We start from the raw sequence: 18,859 nt of genomic DNA, 5'->3' as shown, positions 1-18,859 counted from the left end.
TTCCATTTTCTTAGCATTTCTCCCCGTATTGATATTTAACCATCAAACATGACAAAGGCGCCTGGATCATCGCCCGTCATCGCCACATGGTCGTCGGTATTATATATGTTGCCCAGCGTGTCTTTGACCGCCACCGGATCAGTCATGCACTGGAGCAGATCCTCAACGTGCATGTCCCAGAACAGGCCCGGCGAGTGAGCCCGCGTCGAACTCGTAGCCGCTATACCGTTCATCTGTCGGAACTGGTGCATGTCCGCACCTCTCGCCTCCGCCGTCTCCAGACGGGAATGATGCAACGGTTCGTCCGAAGAGAAGCTGGCCGCTCCTCCAAAGCGCGGAGGAGCAGCCACGGCGGCAGTGGCAGCACGCACGGTCGAACAGTTCCAGATACTCTGGTGGGTGCTGTTGTTGCTGTTGTCGTTATTGTTGTCGTTAGACGGTCCATCCTGGCTGGCGCTTGGGGGCGTGGGACATCGCGAGGTTGATCCTCGGTAGGTCGGGTCATAGGTAGCAGACCTTGAATCGCGCATCGCGCTGGCCTCCAGTCTTTGCACGCCGCTCCAGGGGGGTTTGGGCCCGGCGTCTCTTTCCCAGATGCCGGCGACAGCAAGGCCATCGACGCTTGTCGGATCACCACCACCGTGTTCAGGACCATAGCTGAAATTCCGCTGACTGTGGTGGCCACTGCTAGCGAGGTGATTTCGACTGTCGCTGGAGACTCCCGTGCTGTGACTTCCATCACACGAGCTCGACGGGGGTCCGAAGTTTTGACTGGTGATCCGTCTGGCAGTATTGGGAGCACCGTGGGATTCCGTCCGAGTTTCAACTCCAACAGCCACCGCCACCGCCGCTGTCGGCTGTCTCGTCCGGGCTGGAGCGCCGGGATAGGTTGAGGATCCGCGTTCGTTGGGATACTCAAGGGGTGTTGCGTGCGAACATTTCCCCCCAGTGGCACTTTCTTGGGCGGAAGTAGATTCGGTGGAGATGGCAGATTCACCCACGGCCACGTGTGGCCCTCGACGGTTGGTGCCGACCTGGGAAATGTGAGGGTCATGCGAGTGGCGGCGTATGCGGGAGGAAGTCGTCTGCATCATACCCTTGACTTCGGTCAAGATGGTGTCGATCAGACGACTCAGTCCCTCCGCTGGCGACCAATGCGAGGCCATCGTGGCTGAGATGGACCAGAGATTCTGCAGCCCGTCCAGAGAGCCGAGTGCAAGCAGCAGGTCCGAGGAGGTGCCACGCTCTCCGGGTTGGGGACATGAGGATGGGTCCGTGGGATCGTCTTGGCCGCATGTGTCGTGAGGAATGGCGGATCGGATCTCGGCGCAAAACTGGATGGCGGCGGCGAGGATCGGGGTCAAGGTGCTCTGCCAGCATTGCCTGGTCCAGCCCGAGTCCAGCATGCGGTTCAAGATGGATAGGATCGAGACGGCCGAATTGTGGCACAGGGATGCGTCTGAGGATTCGAGCTTGGCCTCGCCCTCGTTGCGTCGGGATCGATCTATCGGCGCGTGGTGTCTCGCAGGTTCGGGCGCATGATGGTAGCCTGGATCCGCGTCCGGCACCACGACCTTCAGCCGCCGATTCAAGGTGATGACCGCAGTGTAGTAATGGAGGTGCAACTGGGCGGCCCAGAAGGACTGGGCCGGCCAGCTGGGATGCGCCATGTCCGGAGGCAACTGCAGACACCAATCTGCGAGACGGGAGTTCATGTCCATCTTGGCCTCTCGCATGGCCTTCGAGTTCTCCCCTCCCAGGAGTCTCTTTCGGCCGGGCGAGTGAAGCTTCAGCATCTCCCAGATGACCAGGCACAGAGAGGCATTGGCCAGACAGAAGCCCACGTTGTGCGTGCAGACGTTGGTGGGCCCGCCAGTGGCCGGGTCAATGACTTCTTCCAACAGGTCGTCGTTCGTCAACATTTCTTGGTCGCAGTCGTCCAGGTCGAAGCTCATGGGCCGCCCGTGGTTCAAGGCACACAAAACCTCGGTCTGGACGACCACCCACCACAGGGATCGCATGCGCCTCCGACCCTGCGCTCTCAGGCGGGTGGAGTTGAACCGCCGGTGCATGCCCAGACCGAGGGCGATGCGGCTGGCGATGCCTGACCAGTACCAAGCATTGGCCGAGATGTCATCCGCTGAGTCAACATGCCAGGTCAAGATCAGGGCGGCTTGGAGCAGGCAGAGCCGGTCATTCTCGTAACGCATGTCGAACAGACTGCGGACACGGCGATATAGAGCCTCCTTGATCGAAGTCCGCGCCCGTTCAATGGCCGGATGGGTCGACACATGGGCGCCCGCGAGTAGGACGCACTGCAGCAAGAGCAGCGGAGGGGGCTCCTGGCCGGAGGGGTCTTGGGGATTGGAGCTGCCGGTCGTCAGCAGGCGGCGAAACTCGGCTTCTTGGACGACGGGAAACCCCGGATGGATATCTCTGAAGTAGGCTTCGATGAGGTCCTCTCGGATCTCACTGACGGGCAGGACGCCCAGGTCTGGGTCTGGCAGGGTGGTGAACGTCCACTTGGGGGGTTCGTGGTTCTTGGGGTCCTCCTGCGGCTGGATCACCGGGATGGCGCGTGCCGTCAAGGACGAGGCCGAGGGCTTCCACGGGAGCGTCGATCGATAAGGCGGGAAGGGGTAGTGGAGGCAGTCTGGCCGTTTGGTTTGCGTGTTGACCAGATGAGCCATATTCGAGGCCGTGGTGCCAATGTAAGCCCAGCGGCTGGTCCGGGAGACCGGTAGGGTGGTCCTGATCTGGGACCGATAGAAATCAGCCAGGGCCGAGCGAGTGAGATGTTCATCTTTATTCAACCGCGGGCTCTGCACGACCGACGGCGAGGTCGACGATGATGGCGTCTGGCTCACGGCTCCAGGATGCTGCCCTGATCTTGCAGGGCTATGGTACATTGGGTGACGAGGATCCTCGGTCGCACCCCCATGGGGAGTCTGGTGGTGCGAGGCAGCGGCCTGGGTGCCAGCGACAGGCGACGAGTGATGAATCCTCGGTCGTTTCCTGAAGTTCCGCCGCAGTTCGAAGCTGTGCCCATGGTAAGTTGCGATGGCATCAGAGACCCCAAAGACACGGCACCTATCTTACCTGCAGGCGACATTGGCCCTGCGACACGGCGAGCAAGGCACCTGTTCCCGGGCGTCGCACCGGACTTTTCGACGATGGCAGATATCGCAAGCCATGGAGCCGCGTGGTCCTGGTCAGCCGCAATCCTGTGCGCAAAAGGGAAGGAAACCGCTTTATCCAAGCCACGTTGCCCGAACCCGAGCGGACGGTTGGTGGTTAGATCTCGGTCGTGGACGTTGAGATGGCCGAGCGTGGTGGCAGTGGCATTGACAAAAGACTGTGGTCGGCATTCGTCTTGGAACAGCTATGTAAGGCCCAGAGAAGTCAAACGACTCTGACGAACTAGACGGATAAGGGCTGTTGGGCCCGTAGACTGGTTGCTGCCATCGTCCCGCCCGACCAACTGGGCTGCCATTGTGTTACTATCGCCCCCAGCCTTATCGAGAGTTGCCTCTCTCGGGCCCGAACTCCGAGCTTGATACGTCTCAACCAATCAAGTTGTGGCCTGTCGATGCTTTCGGGACGTGGGAAATAGGTCCAGAGTAAGTCCTCCGTACTTGGCGGCGTTTCTACGCTAACCAGGCTTTGTCTCGTCTCTCCCTATCTTGCCCATCCCTCCTATCCAAAACAGGACCACGTGATACAGAAAAGGAGGCTGCCGCACGTGACTACCGAAAGAGGAAGTATCCGGTATGATGGCACGGTGGGTATGCTACCTACGTACCTCGTAGTGCGTTGACAAACTGATATACAAGCAGACTCATTTGCGATTTCCTGTTCTGGAAGCCTCCTGGGACTGCAAATTCGTGTTCTTCTGTACAAATATAGTGTCAGAGCCACCACGCAGCCGTAGCCAATATTCGCAATTTGTGGTGGACCCCGTCACAGATTCAAGAGTATTGCCTGAAGCCACCGACTCGCGAGTCCATTACAACATTGCTCAGGTAACGGCGATGTCAGCTGCTCAGGACGAGAAACATCCACAAAGGGTTTTGATAGACATGCACGTCTCTTTTTGGTGGGTCAGAGAAGTATACGCCGTTGCCGATACTTTAGGCCATCACCAATACTCGTCAAGAGGCTGCAACTTGCGGCTAGCCGGGGAAGCGAGGCTTGGGAGGCTGGTCGAGAGAGTGTGGGCATGGTCCTTGGCTGGGTGAGTGGATATATGGACTGGCTCTCACTTTAGAAGGAGAACATGGTGGCGATACTCAAAAGAGCGCCATTCCTGCATCGAGACTTGGTCCCGGTTCTAAACTACCTCCGAAGGGCTCAGCATAGGGAAACTAGATCACGCGAGCGACTAGGCTCGTCCATGCTACAATCGAGGCTGGAAAGATCCCCAAACCCTGGCAGTAGTGAGGGAAGATGCTCTTGCACTGGAGACCATGATCTTTGAACAACCATGCAAAGGTTCTCTATTCCAAGTCGTATGTTCCAACCCTCGACTTGGTCCAGTCTGCATTATGCAACATTCCAGGTGATAATCGCTTTGTCATCGGGATTGTACTGCACCACAGAACACAGACAATTATGACCGCAGCGCTAAATATCATCAACATCCTCATCATCAGCGCCATCTGTCTTGACCTTTCGCGCCCTAGAAGTCGAGTCCAAATTCGTCATTTCGTATTCATCCCGACCAGTTGACATTGCAACAGCATGCCTCGCCGTGGGATTCTCCTCCAAAAATTCTCGAAGTCGCTTCTTACCCTCTTCCAGGGCTTGTTGGGACGCCGCATTCACCATCTTGAATATCGGGCCCCATAGATTCAGAGTATAGGTGACATAAGCGGCGATGGCGAGAATGATTAGGAACATGAAGTAAACGGGATTGCGAAGAACTGCCGCTTTGTCAGTGCAACCCACACCTCATGCGAACATGATGCAACTTACCAGCAACGATTTCGTTCCAACCCAGTGCTAGCAAGAGACCGTAGAAGTAAAGCGGTACTTGTGTCATGCCACCAATCGCACTACGTTTGGCTTCGACATACACCCCATCAGCAGCCTTCTTAAATCTGACGGTCAAGTCTTGCCGTTTGGCCTCGTTGAGAATCGTCGTCTCCTCTTCCAGGCTCTTCCCTTCCTCCTCGTCAACTCCTCCAATGGGCGTCAGGTCTTCCTCATCAGCCGGGGTGGCTGTAGCAGGAGTAGGTCCGATCCACCGGTCGAGAGGTGGTGGAGCCCCAGTCTCGGAATGCCGGAAGCGAGCAAGGAGAGGAATCAGGGTGAGGGTACTTTCTCGAGCTCGGGTATAGATGCCCTCAATGTCGTCGGTTGGGCGCCAAATTCGCGGAACGCCGGCCTCATCGTACCGGAATTTGTCCTCGAAGTTCTCTCGGAGCTTCAGTAAGAGATTACCTTCCATCATTTCTTCGTCAATCTTGGCACGTAGTACGCCCCAAGATTTTCTTCTGAGGCGCCAAATGCCGACTTCAACTTCTTCGGCGCTGGCGTCGAAGGAAGCGGCTCGGTCAGCAAAGCGCTTCTCAGCATCCTTCACCGTGGCAACGAACAAGGACCAGATCCGGTCCCAAATGCCCTTCTCTAGGGGTCGATCTCCCTGCTCAGGAGCACCAGAGCCACCACGACCAGATCCAAGAGCATTAAACTCTAGGCCGACGCTGTCGTTGAGTTTGCTCCTGACCCATCTTTCAACCCTGGTTGCGAGTCGACGCATTTCGTCCCGTCGTAGCTGACCTGAGATCTTGTCTAGTTCTTTCTGGTAAAGTGCCATTTCTTGTTTATGGTCAGACCAAGGCAACCCCTCGATCGCAGCCTCCTTCCCAACAGACGCAAACTTGTCGAGCGCGATCTTTTTCTGCTCTTTAACGATTTCGGCGAAATCATACGATGCTCCTTTCTTCTGCCCCGCCTTGACGGCGGCACTGACCGCATCGGAGAACTGTTGCACCCCCTCTTTGTGCGCGGCCGAAAGTTGACCAGCGAAAAGCGCCTTCAGTCTGGTATCGACCTTGCTCTCGAGCTCTGTCCGTTTCCGTTGATAGACACCCTTGTGGTATCTGCTTGCTTCGGTCTCGAAATTCTGGATAGCATCTGCTCGCGCTCCCTTCATAGCAGCACCTAATCCAGAAATGGGTTCTGCTCTACCCATTCTTGCAGCGTCTGCTTGTTGTGTCTCGAATGGGGTGATCGCCTCGTCGAAAGCGACCATCACTTCTCTCATAATCTCATCACACCTGAATTGGGCTAGGAGTTCTTGCTGCGTTGGAAGATCGAGGTCCTTGTTATTCACAATCTGGTCCCAGATACCTTCGGCGTAGTGGGAGAAGCCGTCCGCGGGTATTCGCCGGTGATATTCTGGCAGAAAAATGCCACCGTCAAATTCGCCCAACAATGCATCTCTTCGGTGGTCGCGATGACCATCCCTGAATCGCGTTGCCATCTTCGCTACCTCGGCCTTAAATTGATCTGGCTGATATAACTTGTGTGGGAGGGCAGTAAAAGCAAAATCGAAGTAGTCGTCAATGCTGGTCTTCTCCAACCCCGGCGGCTTTGACAAACTGGTCCATATCCTCCCCATGTCCTGCATCAAGGTGTTCCGCAAATTCTGCAGTGGCGTCGTCCCAAGGAAATCTCGAATGACAAAATACAACAGGCTCCGTGAAGTCGATTTCCTGTCCTTGAGAAACAGTTGCAGGTTGACCTCAAAGACCGTCTTAAGCAGTCCCATATTGGCACCCTGGTATAACCCGACCTGATGCTCCCAGATATTGACCATCAGAACTTCGCTGGTTGCCAAAGCAAATAAAGAACTCTTGCGCTCAAAATCCTGGTCTTCCCCTCGTTCCCGACCATCTGTACCTTCGACGTCCATGACCAGGATATTGTCTGCCATTTCTGTCGCTGTAGATTTGTTTTTCGCCAGCCATATTCCTCGAGTGGTTTGGCGTCTTTCTGTCTCGGACATGACGGAGAAATCGGTCTCGAAGAGGGCATTTAGAAGGGTGGACTTGCCGGTCGACTGCGATCCAAAGACGGAGATGAGATGGTAGTTGAACCCGGCATGGGAAACTCCAGTGTAACTGAGATACTTGGCAAGATCAGAGCTGCGACAAATCAGTAAGACTGGGCTTTATTCGAGCCAACTCGAGGGTCATACTTGAACTGTTTGTCCTCGTCAACGATCTGGACACCATTTTCGAAATTTGCCGTCCCATTCTGGCCGACAGACGCAAAATGCCCATTCACTGACATCTTTTCCGGAGCCGTGTTTGCTCGGTTAATTTGTAGAGGTCTGTCGCGAGACGTCGAGGGGGAGACGGGGGACTGCGGCGGCGAGAGTGTAGAATGCGCCATGACGGTGACGGCGTTGGTGATGGCGGTCGGATGATATATCCCTGCAAACAAAGCCTTGGTATGTGCTAAGGGGACATGGAAAAGAATAACTGGTCATCACCTGAACAGCCACCTGCCAGGGGATGTGGAAAGATGGTGTACTGCCCAGGATGCGGTCATGAAACAATTGGCGGATGATGGGTCTGGGCCGCTGCGAGTTAAAGGTGTCCTAACGTTGGACCCTAGTGACCCTCGAGGGCCGGTCCGGCTCACCTGCTCTAAAGAAAGTCATGCCCACCGGCTGCGACAGTTAGTGCCTGAGGACCTCAAAAGATGATCCGTTCCGGGCATCGGAGGAGTGTGCGGAAGTAAGGTCCACTTCTGCCTGTTTCCCAACGGACAACAACGTACTGCAACCTTCAGCCTTGTGCACGCTGCTCTCCTGATCACTTGTACCAAGGAGAGTCTTGCTGTTTCACAAGTAAAGACAGTATATTGAGGGATTTCACACGCCTCTTTATTGTGAATTTGATTTTAAAAAAAAGTGGCTCGAAAGGCGCGCTCTCACAAACAGGATCTGGTATGCTCCAGAGACTTCGTTGGAGCCTGAATAAGACCGACGCTGGTTGCTGTCACGTCCACAAGCCTGTCAACCGCTTGGTCACCTCAAAGCCTGTCCATGGTACTGGCTGAGGACCTCAAGAGGTTATTGGAAGATACTGTTGTGTTCTTGAAGAGGGCAACCTAGTTGATGGCCTTGCGGAAGGCTGAGCTCTCTGACCTGAAAGGCATCGTACCACGATCAGCTCGACCGGCAGAACTCAATATGATTTCTTGCACTGGAACAAGCACTTGCCTAGTCCGAGAAGAGTACTTTCACATTTTGGATAGCTCAGACTCACCAACTGCTCCATATCCTGATTTTGGGCGACTTGCTACTCAACCAAGCAAAAGGCTATGGCCAAAGGGCCCTGACCACCACTTCCTGACCATCATCGACTGAAGATATCGCTGAAAGAACAGCCTGCATCCCATTTTTTCTACTTGATAGATCAAACTTTCACAACAATGCCTCCAAACAGGAAGAAAAACCGCCGCAACAAAGTTGCAACCCAGGCCCAGACCCAATCCACCCCAACCCCGAAGACTGTCTCTTGCCCGCGGTGCAACGAGCAGATCGTCATCCCCAAAACTTGCAAGCACGGCAAGAAACTCATCAACTGTCAGGGAACTGGATGTACCACAGCCCACTTCGACGAACATAACGCGAATTGTCGGTTGGTTCCACCTTCCAACCCTGCCGATACGCCATCAGGAATGTCAGGAATGCCAAAACCAAGATCACCAAGTGTGCAAGTTTCCGATCTGTCTAAGACCTTCCAGTCCGCTCACACTGCAGCAATGGGAACACTGTCAGAACAGCTCACGGCACTCAAGAAACGCCGCGGCAAGGACCCGAGATATGTCCAGGGCATTCCCATAGGCGAGTGGTTAAGGATGCTGGAGGGAGGGCGTGTCCAGCAGGTCAATCAATGGACCGAAAAGTTGAAAGATTTGGTTCAAGGCAAGAAGACCGCCGAGGAGATTGAATATGATGACGAGGATAGTGACGACGAGGGCGATAGATGCCCGACACCATCAGAGGACGAGTGACGGCAAGGGCAGACACCAGAAATGTCAGTCAGACCTTCGGCGGATGGGAACTGCAGCCTATATAGAGGCAACCGACCCATATCTCAGGACCACCAAGCGTCCACTACGTCTAACCCGTTCATCAATTTTGGGCGGGTGTATGAAGAGCACCGCACTATCGAGTGCATTGAAATTGGGAGGGTATTCGTCTTGAATGGCACCTCCCATCATAGTGACCAACTACACTCTGGGCGGGATCGTTGACAATTCGAGTCTGCTTTATTCGGGGACGGTCCCCTCCAGCAGCATTGGCCATATAACGTTCCTCCAACCTCCCAGGCAGACACCATTGCCAAATTCTCATCATAAGAGTGTGGCAACTGCATCTTATGGTTCATCGGAGGGTGAAACGTGGGTGTCGTGGGTCACCAAATTCGTGAATCGAGGTCGAGAATAGGGGGACTTGAGTAACTGACTCAAATGAAGAACTCGGTGTCGATGACGAATGCCTTGGTAGGCGTTTTGTCCGACAGTCCAACGACTTGTTAGTAACCACCTAGTAAGGACCGAGCGGGTAGAATCGGCAAGAGGCTTTTCACGAAGCCTTGCATGGCCGTCATGGCCAATTGTTACATATGTACAAAGATTTCCCGTCTGGCGACGCCTTTCTCCCTTCCAGGTTGGTATGCTGCTCTATCTTTCAGCCATGCTCGAAATCTCAACCAGGTCATTCAGCACCATGATTGAGAGTGGGAATCTCTGATGCAGCGCAATCATGGAGCCATCGCGTTCATTGCGGTTGGGTTGCGTCCTTCTTTCTAACACCGACATCCTTCTCCCACGGCATGACAACTTGTGGATAATCTGCAAAAAGCTGCTTGTCCCGGAGATGAATTGGCGTCTGACCTTTTGGTGTATCGGGGATAGTCTTCTCCAAACCCTGTATCACCAATCAGTCTCAAAGTCGGCGCAGGGTGTTCGAGCACACCACAAGGCAGGATCAAGGCCACTTACGATTTTCTGGAAGACGCATCTGTTGAGCACACGCTCTGGCCGTCGACATTGCCATAGTTGGTGGTTATTGTTCTCCAGACAACTCCAGTGTGCTCGAAACTCCTCCAGACAGCTCTTGTTGATATCGGCCAATCTGCAGCATTCATAGACAGGATCAGCAATTTGTAACTGAAGCAATTCTCACACCAGTCCTAGATTGATTCCAAATCTCTTCTTCGGGCCTCGGGGTGGGACTAACACGCTCGCTGCACATCTCGTAACCTTCCTCCCTTCCCGCATGCAATCCAACTCTCCTCGACCGTACGCCTCGGTTTTGCACTGCATATAGTCATCATTGTAAGGTCGACATCTTGCCCCAATGAAGAAAGATGCGCTCAGTAACGGTGCTGAACTGGCTCCGATCTCCTCGACTTTTGGGATGTGGTCAGGCATGGGCGTGGTGTCAATGAGCACATCGGTGCTGAATCTGCGGACAGATTGTTAGCTGTGCGTGCGCTCCAGAGGCCTCAGAAATTCTATACCTTGCGTCTCGTTTCGCCATGATTGCAACTGTTGGACCACGCCACAAGCACTGTTTGTGAGTCTCTAGTAACAGTAGCTCTCGAGTGAAGTTCAAGCTGCGGAGGCGGAGCTCCAAATGCCAAGGCGTGGTTTGGCTGCTCACGGTTCAACCCCGATCGGGAAAGAGAGTGATGCCGCCCTTCCAGCAACAAGGTCAGCAGCCTGTGCTTCGCCGTAACGACCCTGCCTCAGAACTTGGATTATCTAGCAAGAGTTTCAATTCCAATCAAGCTGGCCATTATGCGTGAATAGGCCAAAATCCCACGGTTACACAAGCATTCAACCATGGTAAAGCAAGCCCATCGAAGATGTCCCTCTAGTGAACGTCAACATTGCTTTGGAAGAACCCATCTGGTATCGTCGGCGGAAATAGGCGTGCCAAGACGAGTTTGAAAGCAACAGAGCTAGATAAGTCTCTGATAAAGCTGAAGTAAAAGGATAGGTCAATATGAGTCGCGAAGACATTCCACGTTGACGAGGCCTGAAGTCTCGTCATTTCCTGAGACTCGTTATCCTTCTTAGAGACCAAATGGGCACAGACACCGCGTCCGAACCACCAGAGGACGTGATTGGAGCTCCAACCGATGCTCTGAGATGGACTGACGAGCATGACCCAGAGAACCCGTGAGTGTAACCACTGTCTACCTCTTACAAACACTTACAACTATGTTAGATTCAACTGGCCAGCTACGAGGCGATGGAGTGTTGTATGTTTGGCATGTTACGTGTAGGTCATGGTGATCGGCGTCGAGGCTGTCGGAAACTGATAAGGATTTTTAGAACTTTCATCGTCGGGTGGAATGCCACCACAGTCTCAGGAGCAGCGATAGAGATTGGCGAATACTTTGGTGTTAGCGACCAGAGTTTCCCCAATTCGTTTTGGCCCGTTACCTCTTGGACGACTGGCGCTGCTGTGGCGCCAATGATCGTGCTGCCGATAATGGAGGATTTTGGTGTCCGTCCAGGATATTTGGTGAGTCTCTTCCAGCTTGGGTATAAGATAGACAAGCAGGTATCGAGTGCTAACAAGTCTTGGGAAGCTAGATTTCGTATTTTATTTTTTCGATATTTGTCATTCCGCAAGCTGTGGCTAAGAATTTCGCGACACTGGTTGCGACTCGCTTCTTTGCTGGCTGTTGCGCCGGAATTTTACAGGATGGCACAGATGGCATTGTCGCCGACTTATTCCCTGACCCTGTCAAGCGAAGCCTACCAATCAGTTGTTACGTGTTTTCTCTTCTCGCTGGAGTTACAATAGGGCCGGTCATTGGCGGTGCTATCAACGTACACTTATATTGGCGATGGTAGAAACTCTTCGATTCGTGAAAAGTGAACACTCCTGCTGACCAGACTAGGATATTCTACAGCCAGCTCTGCATCTACTTTGGTTCGTTTCCATTCATATTCCTCATTATGAAAGAAACGCGGGGCCCTGTGATCCTGTTGAAACGGGCGAAAAATGCATCTGATCAGCAACAAGCCAATGTTTCCGAACTAGAGAAACAGCAACACCATATCAACCTCGTCCGGTTCTTGAAAGACAACGTTGTACGGCCTGCTTATTTGCTCGTTACGGAGCCGGTTGTCTTCTTCTTTACCCTCCTGACAGCGCTCTCCTACGGCATTGTCTTTATCTCATCGCAGAGTGTCACCCAAGTCTTCATGGCGCTTTATGGCTGGCCCGAACATCAAACCGCCTACGTGCAAGCTGCGATTGTGGTCGGCGAGTTTCTCGGCCTGCTCATATGCTTGTACCAGAACTACCTGTTCGAAAGGGCATTCCGGCCTGAAAGTCGCACACCAAGGTCTCGACTTCCAGAAGTTCGCCTCTACATGAGCATTCCTGCTTCCTTCATCGGGCTTGCCGGCGGACTCTTTTGGTACGGCTGGACAAGTTACAGCTCCTTGCATTGGATTTTGCCCGTCATTGGGCTGACCCTTACTGGAATTGGCAGTATGGTGGTCATGCAAGCTGTCATGATGTATCTTACGGATGCTTATGCGAAGTATGCTGCAAGTGCGAGCGCCGCAGCTTGCGCGGGAGAAAACATCTTTGCTGCTTTCCTACCCTTGGCTGCTCAGTCAATGTACACCAACCTGGGATTCCAGTGGGCCAGCAGTGTTTTGGCGTTCATCGCGCTTGCCTTGAGCTTTGCGCCCATAGTGCTCATTTTCTACGGCGAGACCATCAGAAGATGGAGTCCGTTCATGTCCCAAGCAACATATGAATAAACAGTCAATGGACAGATAGACAGCTGGGATCTGTTGCTGCAGACTTCAAAAGGCTCAAGAGGCAAACTACCCGTATGGCTTCTACGTCTTTTATTAGTGAACACAGGGCTGCTTCTTGACCAACTCCTCCCGACTACAATTTGATTGAATGCATATGAGACCGTAAGGGTTCGCACCGCCAGCGCTAGTGGTTTCATTGGAAAATACGAGATAAGCTTATCGGAGATCAGGGAGGGGCAAGAGCAGATCCATTCAGTTCAACTGCGCCATCCAGAACAGAGGTGCTGGTCCCGAGCTCTCACTCCAATACACTGGCTTCCATCAGCAATTTTGGTCCCCATGCTTAACTGAGCACACTCTTGCCTGAGCGCGTGGCCGTTACTTAGATAAATGGAAACCCAGTCATCTACCTGCTGCCAGTCCTCTGGTCGAGCCTCCGAAGTCCAAACTCTCCAGGTTGACGATTCCACCCCGAGCGTTTCTGGGACCGGCTGTTGCGTCGACTGTGGCAGCGGCCGAACTGCATGTGACGGCGAGTACTTCTCTATTTGTCCAGAGGTCGCCATTTCTAACAGGTATACACAGAAGGTTGCATTCGCAAGATCGCTGCGATCCAGTGTCGTGCCCGCTGCGGAACTCAACGCGAAAACGTCCTTTTAGTTGCTCCTGATGGATGTCCTGACAAGTGTTGCGAGGATGTTGGGAACAGTATAACCGTAGACAGGCAGACCGAACCGAAATCCACCCTTTGCGACCGAGAAGATGCTTGTTCCACTCGCCATACCAAGACACGACGCTCTCGCGATATCGTTCTCGAGAAGCTTGCGCCCTGTGGAAGCAAAAAGAACACCAAAGCGTGTGGTGGCGTTGCATCCACCACCAGGACTACTTGCTGTGACGAGCGAAAAGAAAACTCTTCCATGAGCACGAAGGACAATAATAGCTGTGGAAGTGGCAGTCAGAACGGCATGGGTACTGAAGAAGACACATGCTGTGCTGATAAATCTGTACTTCCCATCCCCGCCCAGAAAAGTGATTTGTGCTGCGGTAAGAAAGAGGACACCTGCTGCAGAGAGAACGAGGATACCTGTTGTGGTGAGAATGAGGACTCCTGTGGTGCTGAGAAAGAGGAACCTCTTATTGCTCGAGTGCCAAACGATGGCTGCGAGTATGGCTCCTGCTGCGGCAATACTACCACTTCCATCGAGGCAAAGCATTCCTCGGCGGCTGTTTGTGGAGCAAAGCAGCAAAAGACAGCGGTTGGAGCCTGCGTTCACCACCTCCAAAAAGCCTTTGCCGAATACTCCAGCTATATCGAGAAGGGTCGGTGTATTTGCCGTAGTGTCTTGGACCGCCTCGATACTTGTTGCGGAGAAGTTATCCCTAAGAAAGCCATCACTGGCAGCCAGCCGTCCTCTATTGCCAAATCTACTGCTCTTGCAAGCGCCCAAAACCTTCCAATTCGGCGGCAAGCATCAGCGGCGTGCCGGGAAAGTTGTTGCGATAAGACGACTACTCGCAACAAAACTGGTGAGCACGAGGATAGATTGTCCTGCTCCTTAGACGAGGTTGAGATATCAACTCCTTGGCCCGAGAAGACGACAAACACTAGGGCAAAGGAGGTCGATATTGAAGATGCTGCGGCTCGCGAACATGTCCTTCTCAGTGTTGCCGGCATGACTTGCACAGGCTGTAGCAGAAAGGTGTCTAACGTTCTCAAGAACATAGATGGAGTGTCTTCTATCAAAGCTACCTTTGTGACTGCGGTAGTCGAATTTGACCTCAACACCGCGGTCACAAACTTGGAACAACTCATTCCACGCGTGGAGAAAGAGACTGGATTCAAGTTTTCCAAGATCACAAGCAACTTTCAAGCCTTGGACTTGAGAATCGATCCTGTCACTGCTACCCGTGCCAGCGAGGAGCTACGAGCCATGGCTGTATCCGTTGAACAGCTCAACAAGGACACCTTTCACATCACCTACGATCCGACTGTCATTGGTGCAAGAACACTATTTTCGACTATCAGAGGAGCAAGTCTTTGTCCACCGCAGAATGATGCCAAACTAGCCGATGGAAGGCGTCGTCTTGTGAAGATGGCTTGGTTCACGGCATTGGCTGCGGCATTGACGATTCCAGTTGTTGTCCTAGCGTGGGCTGATACCCCTGTGCCATATGCAACGCGATCGGTCGTCTCACTGGTTCTCGCCACGCTTGTTCAGGCTCTCGCAATTCCTGAATTCTATGCAGGCGCAATGAAGTCTCTCATCTACAGTCGAGTGCTTGAAATGGACATGCTGATCGTCATCAGCATAACCGCTGCATACGTCTATTCGGTGGTAGCTTTCTCCCTAACGCACGCCGGATTCACCTTGGAAATTGGTGAGTTTTTCGAAACCAGTTCACTGCTTATCACACTGGTCCTTCTCGGGAGACTGGTGGCCGCTATAGCGAAGGTAAAAGCTGTCTCTGCTGTCTCACTGCGCTCACTGCAGGCGGAAAAAGCGTTCCTCGTTGAATCGCCTGGAGAAACCATTGAAATTGACTCAAGGCTGTTGCAATTTGGTGACGAATTTGTCGTCCCTGCCCACAGTCGTGTCGTGACAGACGGATATGTCATTCATGGGCAAAGTTCTGTCGATGAGTCTATGATCACCGGTGAGAGCGTACCAGTACCCAAAGCAACTGGTGACGGGATCATCGCAGGCACTGTCAACGGCCCCAGTCCGCTTACTATCCGCTTAACGCGTCTGCCTGGCAAGAACAGCATCACAGATATCGTCAACATGGTTGAGAACGCTCTGGCAAGCAAGCCGCGCATCCAGGACCTAGCCGACAAAGTGGCAAGCTACTTTATCCCAGTTGTCATTTCGATCGCTCTTGTCACCTTCGCGATTTGGATGGCAATAGCTGTGAAGGTTCGTGGCAAAGACATCGGTGGTGCTCTCGGCCTCGCCATCACTTACGGAATCGCCGTATTGGCCATATCATGTCCGTGTGCTTTGGGTCTTGCAGTCCCTATGGTTCTGGTCATTGCTGGTGGCGTCGCTGCCAAAAGTGGAGTAATTGTCAAACAAGCCGACGCCATTGAAAAAAGCTACAAGGTCACCGATGTTGTATTCGATAAAACCGGTACGCTTACCGAGGGGGATCTGGCTCTTGTCCATGAGCAGGTGTTTCCGCATCCGAGTGCATCTGTGACTGAGGCGTTTGCGCTTACCAAGGCATTAACCAAGGACATTCAGCATCCAGTGTCTCTGGCGGTTGCCAGCCATATACAGGGAGAAATCCCCGTCTTGACCGACCTTGAACACATCGAGTCAATTCCTGGTTCAGGGCTCCGTGCAACGTGGAAAAACTCATCGGTGAAGGCGGGTAATCCTTACTGGTTGAAGGTTGAAGACCAGCCGGAAGTTGCAGCACTCATCGATAAAGGCATGACCCTTTTTTGTGTGACACTTGACCACAAACTCCTGGCTGCCTTCGGGCTGAAAAGCAGTCTACGGGACGAAGCAAGTGCCGTTATTGCAAATCTTCAACGCCGCAATATCAAGTGCCATATTGTGAGTGGCGACAGTCCGAAGGTTGTTGAGGACGTTGCGACTACTTTGGGTATCCCGATATCGAACACGGCTGCACGCCGTTCCCCTGGCGACAAACAGCAATATGTGAAAACGCTGATGTCTTCCGGTAGGGTTGTGCTCTTCTGTGGTGATGGAACTAACGATGCGGTTGCTGTCGCGCAAGCCGACGTGGGCGTCCAGATCGGCACTGCTTCCGATGTCACAAGAGCCACATCCGACGTGGTCTTGTTGAATGGCTTGGACGGTGTGATTGCTTTACTCGACACCTCCAAACGATGCTTCCACAGGATCATTTTCAACTTTTCCTGGTCCGCACTCTACAACCTTTTCGCAATCTTGCTGGCGGGAGGGGCTTTTGTCCATGTCCGCATCCCTCCCGCCTACGCCGGGCTTGGAGAAATCGTGAGCGTCTTTCCAGTCATTGCTGTTGCCTTGACTTTGTTGAGGGGGAGATAGATGGTGCCAGCCGAGCCGAGCCTCCAGCTGTGCAAAGAGGTGTGGGAAGAGAATTGGCGGGATGAACGTGCTGCCACTTTGACAGGCACACTCATATCGCATCCTCGTCGAGGGCGAGTCGAATTCTCGAATAAAGGATATTGAGCTTTCTGGAACCGTGGACAAGTAATTGTCCACTGTCACTTAGAAATTTTACTTAGACATGGCTGTACTAGAGCCAAGTCCATATGCTTTCCCGGCCATATGCCACCAATGCTATGGCTCAAGTCGCACCAGCTAATAATGCCAGTCTCACAGTATGTATGATGCAATGCGATGATGACGGACATGGCCGTTCATGCATGCCGGTCTCACGTCCATCATTGCCAAACGCCAAATGTCAACAACTCAGCTGGCAGATTGAGGTGAGTTCCATTCAGGTAGCTTCACGCCCCCGCCATTACACCCCCCATCTCATTGCACTGAATTGACCCGGTTTCAAGCAATGTCCTCCGCCGCTGTGCCATCCCTGCTCCGCGGCTCCGCGGTCCTGATCATCTGGGGCCGCTTGCACGGCTACGAGGACCTGAAGATGGAACGCGACCTGAACGACTGGTGGACGTATGAGCACTTGCCCGAACGGCTGGCGCTACCAGGCTTCCACCGCACGCGGCGGTACTACAGCTCGTCACCGCCGATAAAGGAAGGGCCTGAGACTGAGGGAGGCGGCGGCGACGATCAAGTACGGGCTGTGGGGCTGGCGAGCAGCTACTCGAACTACATGGTGGTGTATGAGGTGTCGTCACTGGCAGCACTCACGTCGCCCGAGTATATGCACGCGCTCAACAACCCGACGCCCGGCACGAGGAAGTACATGCGCGTGCTGTCGAGCATGAGCCGGTCGGCGTGCCGCGTGCTGACGTCGCTGTCGCGGCCCGAGTTCGCGCCGTGCCACGTCGGCGGCGCCGGCGGGACACTGGCGCACATCGTCTTCGACGCGCCCACATCCGTAGACACGCGCGCCAGCTTGAAGGACTGGCTGCGCCGCGACGCCTGGCCCAGCCTCTGCGCAAGGCACTCCAGCCTGCTGGCCCTGCACGTGCTCGAGCACGACGAAGCTGCCACCAGCTCCGGCAGCTCGACCAAGTCGTACGACCAAGTCAACTTCAAGAAGGCCGCGGAGGGCAACACCGGCCCCGAGGCCGTCCAGTGGATGGTGCTGCTCGAGTTCACGGATCCTCTGGGAGCCACCTTCGCGTCCTATGGGCCCGGAAGCGACGATCTCAATCAAGGCCTGGCGAGTCATGGCGTTGATATATCCAGGTTGACGCAAGAGTTGTTTGGACTGTTCGTCGTAATGGAGGAGTAGAAGAGAAGGTTGGTGATCGCCCCCTTTTTGAAGAATAGGAACACCAGCTTGAGCAATCTATATCATTCTTTGCTGCTTTTACCAATTGTCAAAAGTGACATGAGAGATGGGACTGATACAGTCGAACTGAGGAATCAATAGGCATCACGCAGGCAGCATCCTGTTGTCGCCTTGCTCGGTTCTTTTGCATCGCGTTTCTGCTGATTTTGGTCAATTTGCCAACCAGTCCACCACCGCCTGTTTCCAGTTGCTCTCCAAGACCAATTGTGCCCTGAATACGCATCTATACTTTGCAATAGCATCATTAGTTTTGTTAGGCGACGTCGGCTTGTCGAGGTTGAGGAGTAGATCCGAGGGCGCTGGTCCGGGGTATAAAAGGCGCCTATACTCACGGCTGAATGAAAACGGAACTGGGTAGCTTCGGGATACGTGTTTGGGCAATTCCTGCACAGTCAGCTAGCAGGGGGAGGATGCAAAAGCAACACAGGGTAGAATGAGGGCTTGAAATCAACGGTTGATACCTGCCTCACGTCTCATCATTACCTCAGCGGGCGGAGGAAACGGGTCGTGCGGTTCGTCTCTCCAGCGGGATGTCCATTGAGTGAACATTGAACGAAAGGCTTCATTTGATTGACCGACGTCACTAAGACGC

The 18,859-nt window shown here is 53.6% G+C and overlaps 6 protein-coding genes across 6 annotated transcripts; 3 read left to right on the top strand and 3 right to left on the bottom strand.

Moving 5' to 3' along the window:
- Positions 1 to 35: 35 nt before the first annotated feature.
- Positions 36 to 3,493, bottom strand: PV07_05272 (acetamidase regulatory protein; the record flags this gene model as incomplete). The annotated part of the gene is made up of 3 exons (XM_016392155.1): positions 36 to 3,039; positions 3,141 to 3,355; positions 3,422 to 3,493. The coding sequence occupies 3 exons, from the start codon at positions 3,491 to 3,493 to the stop codon at positions 36 to 38; spliced, it is 3,291 nt and encodes a 1,096-aa protein (XP_016249674.1).
- Positions 3,494 to 4,237: 744 nt separating this feature from the next.
- PV07_05271 (protein sey1) lies at positions 4,238 to 7,581 on the bottom strand. Its single transcript, XM_016392154.1, has 3 exons — positions 7,205 to 7,581; positions 4,975 to 7,151; positions 4,238 to 4,922 (listed from the first exon to the last, which is right to left on the bottom strand). The coding sequence occupies exons 1-3, from the start codon at positions 7,399 to 7,401 to the stop codon at positions 4,624 to 4,626; spliced, it is 2,673 nt and encodes an 890-aa protein (XP_016249673.1). The 5' UTR covers positions 7,402 to 7,581; the 3' UTR covers positions 4,238 to 4,623.
- A 220-nt stretch (positions 7,582 to 7,801) lies between these two features.
- On the top strand, positions 7,802 to 9,602 carry PV07_05270 (uncharacterized protein). Its single transcript, XM_016392153.1, has one exon. It carries the CDS (start codon positions 8,449 to 8,451, stop codon positions 9,031 to 9,033), a length of 585 nt encoding a protein of 194 aa, XP_016249672.1. The 5' UTR covers positions 7,802 to 8,448; the 3' UTR covers positions 9,034 to 9,602.
- On the bottom strand, positions 9,466 to 10,619 carry PV07_05269 (uncharacterized protein). Its single transcript, XM_016392152.1, has 4 exons — positions 10,548 to 10,619; positions 10,265 to 10,492; positions 10,027 to 10,159; positions 9,466 to 9,952 (listed from the first exon to the last, which is right to left on the bottom strand). The coding sequence occupies exons 1-4, from the start codon at positions 10,565 to 10,567 to the stop codon at positions 9,803 to 9,805; spliced, it is 531 nt and encodes a 176-aa protein (XP_016249671.1). The 5' UTR covers positions 10,568 to 10,619; the 3' UTR covers positions 9,466 to 9,802.
- A 205-nt stretch (positions 10,620 to 10,824) lies between these two features.
- Positions 10,825 to 12,939, top strand: PV07_05268 (uncharacterized protein). The gene is made up of 5 exons (XM_016392151.1): positions 10,825 to 11,211; positions 11,261 to 11,314; positions 11,368 to 11,560; positions 11,632 to 11,891; positions 11,943 to 12,939. The coding sequence occupies exons 1-5, from the start codon at positions 11,117 to 11,119 to the stop codon at positions 12,817 to 12,819; spliced, it is 1,479 nt and encodes a 492-aa protein (XP_016249670.1). The 5' UTR covers positions 10,825 to 11,116; the 3' UTR covers positions 12,820 to 12,939.
- Positions 12,940 to 13,141: 202 nt separating this feature from the next.
- Positions 13,142 to 16,951, top strand: PV07_05267 (copper-translocating P-type ATPase). The gene is made up of 2 exons (XM_016392150.1): positions 13,142 to 13,351; positions 13,405 to 16,951. Exons 1-2 carry the CDS (start codon positions 13,210 to 13,212, stop codon positions 16,857 to 16,859), a joined length of 3,597 nt encoding a protein of 1,198 aa, XP_016249669.1. The 5' UTR covers positions 13,142 to 13,209; the 3' UTR covers positions 16,860 to 16,951.
- The last annotated feature ends 1,908 nt before the right edge of the window (positions 16,952 to 18,859 follow it).

The sequence above is a fragment of the Cladophialophora immunda genome (genome assembly GCF_000835495.1).
Source record: "Cladophialophora immunda strain CBS 83496 unplaced genomic scaffold supercont1.3, whole genome shotgun sequence".
Taxonomy (NCBI): Eukaryota; Fungi; Ascomycota; class Eurotiomycetes; order Chaetothyriales; family Herpotrichiellaceae; genus Cladophialophora; species Cladophialophora immunda.
Note: the sequence above shows the minus strand (reverse complement) of the source record. Positions and strands in the feature narration are given on the sequence as shown.

Bases quoted from the DNA above. Each gene is read 5' to 3' on its own strand.
- PV07_05271 (XM_016392154.1), bottom strand. From the start codon at position 7,401: ATGGCGCATTCTACACTCTCGCCGCCGCAGTCCCCCGTCTCCCCCTCG. The intron at 7,152-7,204 runs GTATGACCCTCG...GATTTGTCGCAG, and splicing joins GACGAGGACAAACAGTTCAA to CTCTGATCTTGCCAAGTATC. The intron at 4,923-4,974 runs GTAAGTTGCATC...ACAAAGCGGCAG, and splicing joins TTGGAACGAAATCGTTGCTG to TTCTTCGCAATCCCGTTTAC.
- PV07_05270 (XM_016392153.1), top strand. From the start codon at position 8,449: ATGCCTCCAAACAGGAAGAAAAACCGCCGCAACAAAGTTGCAACCCAG.
- PV07_05269 (XM_016392152.1), bottom strand. From the start codon at position 10,567: ATGGCGAAACGAGACGCAAG. The intron at 10,493-10,547 runs GTATAGAATTTC...ATCTGTCCGCAG, and splicing joins ATGGCGAAACGAGACGCAAG to ATTCAGCACCGATGTGCTCA. The intron at 9,953-10,026 runs GTAAGTGGCCTT...TTGGTGATACAG, and splicing joins GATGCGTCTTCCAGAAAATC to GGTTTGGAGAAGACTATCCC.
- PV07_05268 (XM_016392151.1), top strand. From the start codon at position 11,117: ATGGGCACAGACACCGCGTCCGAACCACCAGAGGACGTGATTGGAGCT. The intron at 11,212-11,260 runs GTGAGTGTAACC...CAACTATGTTAG, and splicing joins GAGCATGACCCAGAGAACCC to ATTCAACTGGCCAGCTACGA. The intron at 11,892-11,942 runs GTAGAAACTCTT...TGACCAGACTAG, and splicing joins GTACACTTATATTGGCGATG to GATATTCTACAGCCAGCTCT.
- PV07_05267 (XM_016392150.1), top strand. From the start codon at position 13,210: ATGGAAACCCAGTCATCTACCTGCTGCCAGTCCTCTGGTCGAGCCTCC. The intron at 13,352-13,404 runs GCGAGTACTTCT...AGGTATACACAG, and splicing joins CGGCCGAACTGCATGTGACG to AAGGTTGCATTCGCAAGATC.